Genomic DNA, 8119 nt, shown 5'->3' with positions numbered 1-8119 from the left:
TGTACAATGATCTGTGAGCATATCATTACAATGCTTCAAGTTTTCTTTCAATTATCAAGTTATCACTTATTTGTATGCGGTTTGAAATTTGTATTTCATAGACCTGAAAATGCTGTTAATATTGATAACGGCCGTCATCGGTTCTAAAATATATTAATTGTACCCATTGATTAAGTGGTATACGTAATCAATGCTATACAAAGTAAGTTGTAACTAATCGAATAATATTGTAACGACTAGTGACAATTTATTAATAGGTTCCATTAGTTTGTATAACATTTCGTTATTTTGGGAGTATTGTTGTAAAATTGGAAACAATTTTTCTGTAACAGGTATTCGTATTTGGCTATTTAAAGTGTCTTATAATGAAAAAGATCACTATAAAAGAATGTAATAATTTATTAATGCAGTATGCCAGTATGTATTTTCCAAAAATGAATTTCGTGTTCGGGTCGTCGAACCAAAAACGAGTAAAATAGCGAGTGGGTTGCCAAGGCGCAAAGTATAGAAAATCCATAGACATAAACAAACAAATTTTACACAATTTAACAACACGAATTGTGGTGAACAAAACATTGCTGTCAAAATTTTGTCAAACATATCGATCGTCAGTGTTAATAGTAAAAATCCAGAGGATTTTCAATATATGCGTACTACTTTATACATACGAACAGCAGCGGCAGCATAATCGACGGCAAAATGTCCGTTACCGGAAATAATCTATTTATGTTGGAGGTGATCGTGTACCGCGTCACGTTGACGGATCAGGTCCAAATACACAACACGTGTCCGGTGTGTGTGTGCTTCCGGTTTCCGGGGCTGGTCGAATTGATAATATGCGAGGGCGGCTTTTGCGCCGACGGTAAGGTCGGCGGGGGTGAAATCCTGATGACCAACGGCAAGTCATGCTTGTTAACGGTCAGCACAGCGGACCTTTGCCGGACTGCCCGTAACTTTTGCGCGATCATCAGCGTGAACAGGCGCGTGCTTGGTGAACAGCAAATGCGATATGTTGCGCAGACGAAGCTCGAGTTCGACCGGAACTTTGTCGACATCATACTGAACCCCAACCAGGATCAGAGGGCCCGAAAACTGAAACGGGTAACGTATACATTCAGAGTTGTCATAATTTATAGGCTATATTTTATTACTGCTTATTTGTTACTATACGATGAGAGTGCGTCTTAAATAGTTAACTAGGCGCGGTGTATGATATCAAAAAATTATAAAAAATGATTGGAAGTTTTAATTGATGGAAGTCGCGGTGTGTATCACGCTTAGGTCTTGCCGCTGTATGATAATGGCCGTCCGCATCCCGTGGGCACCGTAGAAGTCTTCGTTCGTTTGACTTCGCAAGGGGATTTAGTGGTGACTCATTTCAATCGTGCGCCGGATAGCAATAAATATCAGTACAAAGCAATAAACGAATGCGTTCCTACACAAGCGTCGACGATAGATTGTACTGAAAGAATAATGCTTAGCCCAAAGAAAATATGCAAACACAAAACTTCGTGTAGGAACAAACGACCAAAGGTCAAGCAAGGTAAAACCATATCCATCACGTATATTATTCACTAAATGAATACTTTTAATTTAAAGAATTTATATATTAAATTTGTCGTGTGAACAAGACGATGATTTTTTTTACACAAATATGCAATTATTAATAATAGTAAATTTAGATAATAACTAAATTGTATACATCTATATATTATATTTTATTATATATATATAGCCATACGGAGTTTCATTAGACACTCATTAATATTATTTTACTTTAAATGGATCACCCTGTAAATGTATTAGATACGCTCATTTTGGTAGATGGATACATTATTATTATATTATTATATTATTATATTATTTACGAAAGAAAATTCAATATTCATTCAGTTTCGGCAGTTAGGTAGTTACTATATGTACTTACTGTAGCTATGTGATAACATTTTAAAGTATCGTGCCAAATGTGACTTGTACTTGTACTTCGTTTCGTTTATGGGCAAAAGATTATGATCAGCTGCATTGTTGGTGGACATAGCCATAAATCCAAATTAAAGAAAGTGAATAGGTAGCATATATAGATATAGATAAGTAGGACGCGAAGCAGTCGTGCGGGTAGCGTTTTGAAATTAATATTTCAAGTCGACCAGGAAAAAAACATTTCGGGTCTTCAAGATCGCAAGAGTTTGATCGTACAGTATACATGCTGTACTTAAATATACAGAGAGATGTCCATAGAATGTCTAACGAACGAAAAATATATAATAATATATTATAATATTACCATTGACAATTAAAATATATTAGTAGCCTGTAAAGTAACAGTAGTAGTAGTAGTAGTAGTAGTAGTAGTAGTAGTAGTAGTAGTAGTAGTAGTAGGTAGTTGTTCGCCGTTTTATTTTATTTTACATACAATGTTGAATGTTTAGTATAAGTAAAATCTATAAAGCTTATTTAGATAAATAAAAGATAGCGGCTCGGTGGGAAAACAAAGCAAAGGCAGTCCTCCCACGAGTCTGGCGATGCGAGAAGATAAAAATGCGAAAAAAAGTAGTAGTTGTAGTAGTAGTAGTAGTAGCCTAGTAGTAGCAGCAGTGTGGGTCACTGAATGGATGATTTAAATTCAATGATATAATAAGATTGTATATGAAAGATGTTTCTTAACAAAAGCTGGTGTGTTAGTCTATATGACTAAGTATATTTTATGATATTGTTGTTAATAAAGTAATTTATTTTACAATTACCTAATAATGCCGTAGGTTGAGTTAATTATTGCAGAAAACATAGAATTTGAAAATGTCATTGTATGTATAAAAGTTTCAAGTATACCCACGAATAATATTTTTAAATCGGATACATCAAAATAACTAAAATCGTTACTTTTCGTTTAAATATAGAATCTTGTCTTAATTTTAAATTAAAATCTGTATTAAAAAACTATTTATATATTTTTAGATTATTTTGTAACAGTAGGTATCTACTTACTTTGTAATTTTAACGAATTTCATAAAAATTCTAACTTTAGACGCTTATAAAAAAATATTCTGGATTTACGCTGGTATTTTTTATTACTCTAATAACGACTTATGAGGACCCATGTATTAAGTTTTGTTTTCAAGGTTTTTTAATCGACGAAAAATGATTTATTTTCTAAAAATTGAAAAAACCAAATAAATTCGACATCATCTCATGTCTATAAATAGCTCAAAAAGAGTTAATACATTTCAAAAATTTCATAATTTTTAGAAAATGTTAATATAACTAATTTCTGAAAATATCACATATATAATATAGTTATTCCATTTTTGAGTCACATCAAAAAATTTTAATACATTTTATCGAAAACAGGTTTTATTTGTTTTCCGACGCTTTCGAAAAGTACTGTGAATTTTCCATTTGAACCTCCCAAAAGTACCAATTAGATCTAATTTTCTATCAGAAACCACCCTCAACGTTGAAAATCAAAGCATTATTATTTATTACTACTTATCGTGTACCTATAGGTTATAGGTACATAATATATAAAAAACAAATTTACTTTGCCGAGTGCAAACTGAAATATTCAGAGTAAAAATGTCCTCTTCTAAACATCAAACACAATAAACTTAAAAAATGTTGCACTTGGAGACAAATCGTCGTCATCCCCCGATCCGCTTCATTCCCCTAGATCCGTCAATGTATCTAAATAGGTACTTAATATTAAATTTTCATGTGCAGATCCCGACAGTCATTGTGGCTCGGAAATGAAACAGGCCAACTGCGTTATGACGATGATGGAAAAGTTAATTGCCTTATATAAGGAGATGAAGACGAATTCGCATGCGCAGAGCGGCGAATTTGACGCCATCGAAGATCAACATGGCAAACCATGCTTGTTCGACCTGAACTGTCCGGCCTCCCATTGTCCTTTCAGGACGGGACAAGCGGAAAACGCGTTCGTCGACCACTTGATCGACGGCACCCGACCAGGGAACGTTTGGTCGTCGAATAATCGGTTGAAGAACCACGAAATCGTGGATGATGCGGATTTGTTCATCGTGAACGTGGGTCGGGTGGACCCGTGCCGGGTGATCCCGCCACTGGTGTACAAGGACGGTTGCTCGCAGTGTTTTGAAACAGACTTTTCGACGATACTGTTGCCGCCGCCACCGCCACCAGTCCAGGAAAAGAAAAAAAAAGGCAAAAATTCAAAAAAAGGTAAAAAGGCGAAGAAATAAGCATAGTCCAGCCTTGGTGAACCTATATGAAAATTAATTTGTTAGCAAAATTAAAAAAAAAAATTATAGTTTTTATTCAGAAATATTGTTTTGAAATGACATAAAATTATGTAAGCAACTTTTTACAACTTTTACGAAAAAATTAGTGTAGACACCAGGACAAATGGATTCTATTAAAGTCGTTCATTTTACTTAATGTTATACAATAATTTAATTAATTTTTCCGAAATCATTGCATTTAAAAATGTTATTATTGTGGGTGAATAGAAACAATATTTAGAAATAAATCATTGACCAATAATTATAATCTAAGTGTAATCATAATTATAAGTTGTAGATGTAATAAATTCGTTATGTTGTGAGGAATCAAATTCATTTATAACTTTTTACCTCCAAAAATAATTAATGATAAGAAAATTGATAACAACAAAATATATTTGACTAAAGAAATGAAGCATACTTGGTCGCAATGTTATTAGATCTCATTATAATTTGATACCAGATTTTTGGAAGAACATTTTTGGGTCTGTGGCTTTTCGTGGTTATGTTTTTGTTGGATAAAATTGACAACTTTTGTTTTGAGTTATTTGTATTTTGATTTTTGATTTTGCTCGAGTTTATTGTGGGGAGCCTCAAATTTGGACACCATACATTCAAATCGGTTTTAATTGCGTTTTGCGGGGATTGTTTTTTAGTATGTATAGGTAGGTACTTTTTTTTCGTATTATCAAGGATCGGGGAGAGAGGGTACCTTTACTATATAGTGAAAGTTTTGATTTTGACTTTAGATTATATTATAAATCCAAGATAAAAAACAGTAAGTAACTTGAATTATGATTATTAATAGCCTAAATATTGTATCCATAATAAGACCAATGAAGCGGTTATTCCGTATTTAACTTAAAATTCTAAAGCCCATGGGTGAAGTATTATTATACTTTAGGTGGAAAATACAATCTAACGGTTTTTTATTAACTTTGGCGGAAACAGTGCTTATAATATTAATATGGTCTTTTATATTATTTAAGTTGTATAGCAAACAATAATTATTTGATTATTTCGCTTAGTGTGCAGCTTTGGTTGCAGCAGTTTTGTCAGTGCCGCGTATGCGTACGGCAGCAGTTACATTTCGGCCATACGATAAGGTAAAATAAATGAATAAATCTCACGGGTTATCAGACCGCGATGTTCCCTTCGTTCACACGGCGTCAATCACGAATACGGACGTCATTGTATGAATTGTGCGCTATTATTCTTTTCCGTCTCGTCATCGGACTAATCGCTCTATAATTAAAATTGTTTAAGCTGTCGGACGATTCCTTATACACGAAAGATTTGGTTTAAATACCCTATATATTATAGTATCCGGCCTATTCGACTTTCGATTTATTTTTCTCTCGCACGCCGCACGCAAACGACAAGTTAATCTTCGGTATATCGTTTTTTTTTCACAAACACGCATAATATTATAAAATATATTAACGTCTCGTCCGTATCAACGTGTGAAACGCGCATATATATAATTATTATAATACTATGCAATCTCGCAAAACTTGTAAATTAGTCCCAACGGTGCAATGCAAATATAGGAAGAATATTTGAAAAAAAAATTCAAGATTTTAATGGTCGTAGTTATTATTCATCACCATACAAATTATAGTAGGTGTCCTCCACATGTACGCTATACGCCCGTAGTAAGTATTAGGTAAAGACCTTTTTCTAAAAACCACCTGTCCGTGTCCCAAAGTTTTTAAGATTTTTTGGAAGAATAGTTTTGTCGTGTCCAGGCGTTGTACGGCCTCCCTTGATTTAAATTTATACTCTATCCTTTATAATAATTTTTTTTTATTGGTCTTCAATAAGGAACTTTGGCAGCATTTGCCATAAGTTCACATATTTTAATTACTATTAAATTAAATACTTTATGTTCTTATATTGACAATAAAATTATATTTTATCGATTTATAATAATTTATATAAAGCGGTAGGTAGGTATATTATATTATATTATTACAAAGTTTCTATTCTACGAACGAGTCATGAAACAACAGCGCGTGATGGAATATATATAATATATAATACACCTGTATACAACAGAGATGGGCACATTTTTATTTAGATAATTGACAATACAATTGGAAGTATCTATATTATTTAAATACATTGTCCATAAATTGTTCTAATAATTGTCAAATTATCATTCTAATAATGAATTCCAATTTCCAAACATAACTATTTTGTATATTTGATTAAAATTGTGTTGAGATATTTTTCTAATAACATATTATTATGTTTTAAAATTTAAATAATTAAATAACTGAAAATTATTGGAATCATTATTTTATTTAGATAAAATTCGTATAAGGTTTAAACATGATCATAATATATTTTTTTATTCACTTCAGATCGAATGATATATTTCGCGCTTAACTTTCTAATAACGAGACCACGACAGTCACAATTTGCTAAAAACAGTTTCTTTATTTGACTGTTATTATATTTTATTATACCTTCAAAGATATAAGCGAATTCGTTAAAAAAAAGAACGACGTTCAAAATGTAAGTAATTATCATTCAATCATTGTATAATATTCAGTGGCGTAGACATGATTTCTGAAAGGGAGAGGATAAAAAAAAAAAACGACATAGCTAAATGGGAGGGGAAAATTGGAAAATCCCCCACCCTCTCAAAACTTTTTACTAAGGTAATAAAAAACCAATGGGATCTGACTCCGACGTACTCATCTTTGTATACGCCACTGATAACACTGATAATATTATATAATAAAATAAGTTCTAGACAGTTTCAAAGCTGAAATGTAAATATGTATCTAATCATCGTGTAACTGTGTGAGTATAGATGTAGGTACATAGAAGTATAGAACTATAGAAGCCATGACTTAAAACATTTGAAGAGATCATGACAGTAAAATCTATTAAAACTATAAGAAGTTTCAAATTTTAAATTATGATATTTTATTAAGTAATTTAGTCAAAATTAAATATTACAAACTGATTAGAGAATTTGCATTTCTTATTGTCATCACTATTTTAATGTAACTGTAATAAAAAAGAAAATAACGAATTCCCTTTTGTTTTTTTTTTTATACGAGGAATGGAAAGAATTTATTTTTTTTATAGAGTGTGTCAAACTACCTAATACTGATGTATCTATATTTAAATATAATATATTCAGTCAACTCCTGCTGGAGCGTCTGATTTTGTAAATTTAATATTTAACGACGCAGGTGATGTCCGTGAGATATTAGTTTTCTATCATTACAATTTTAAAGTTTTATTATCATAGATAATGAGGGCATGAGTCACGACTCATAGCACCGTATTCTTTTAAATCTTTTCGGAATGTGCTGTTTGTTAGAGAGCAAATACACCACTGCCCACTGGGCTTTGTAATTATTACTTTTTAAAGCTATATTGTTGCTACTCAAGTTATGAGCCCTGATTAGTTTTTATATTAAAAAACAGACACATTAACAATTTGAACATGGCATATTATGTATACATTTATCACACCCAATGATAATAACAATGTTGCTACCTAAAGTTTTATCCACAATATTCAATTCTCAATAATATTATATTATCTAGCTATTTTAGATATTTATTTTATTTTCAGTGTAATTATAAATTAATTTAATAATCGAACGCATTTGATCAGTTATTCTTTTAACAAGATACATATTTATAAGAAATTGGTACAATTCGCTTCAATCTCTAATATAATATTATAATCGCATCGTATGGACATATTATTATAAATCTCATTAAATTAGAAACACTCATAATAAGAGTCTTATTTTTACTACAATACGATAAACAAAATTATAAACCTCTATAATACACCATATATATATATATATTATTATCATATTTTATCGTCA

The 8119-nt window shown here is 31.5% G+C and overlaps 1 protein-coding gene across 1 annotated transcript; it reads left to right on the top strand.

Moving 5' to 3' along the window:
- Positions 1-54: 54 nt before the first annotated feature.
- LOC100574732 lies at positions 55-4413 on the top strand. The gene is made up of 3 exons (XM_003244774.4): positions 55-1101; positions 1282-1543; positions 3718-4413. The coding sequence occupies exons 1-3, from the start codon at positions 700-702 to the stop codon at positions 4215-4217; spliced, it is 1164 nt and encodes a 387-aa protein (XP_003244822.1). The 5' UTR covers positions 55-699; the 3' UTR covers positions 4218-4413.
- The last annotated feature ends 3706 nt before the right edge of the window (positions 4414-8119 follow it).

This window comes from Acyrthosiphon pisum, chromosome A2, assembly GCF_005508785.2.
Source record: "Acyrthosiphon pisum isolate AL4f chromosome A2, pea_aphid_22Mar2018_4r6ur, whole genome shotgun sequence".
NCBI lineage: Eukaryota > Metazoa > Arthropoda > Insecta > Hemiptera > Aphididae > Acyrthosiphon > Acyrthosiphon pisum.
Note: the sequence above shows the minus strand (reverse complement) of the source record. Positions and strands in the feature narration are given on the sequence as shown.

Coding starts and splice junctions, on each gene's coding strand:
- LOC100574732 (XM_003244774.4), top strand. CDS start 700: ATGTCCGTTACCGGAAATAATCTATTTATGTTGGAGGTGATCGTGTAC. Junction 1,102..1,281: donor GGGCCCGAAAACTGAAACGG/GTAACGTATACA, acceptor TATCACGCTTAG/GTCTTGCCGCTGTATGATAA. Junction 1,544..3,717: donor ACGACCAAAGGTCAAGCAAG/GTAAAACCATAT, acceptor TTTCATGTGCAG/ATCCCGACAGTCATTGTGGC.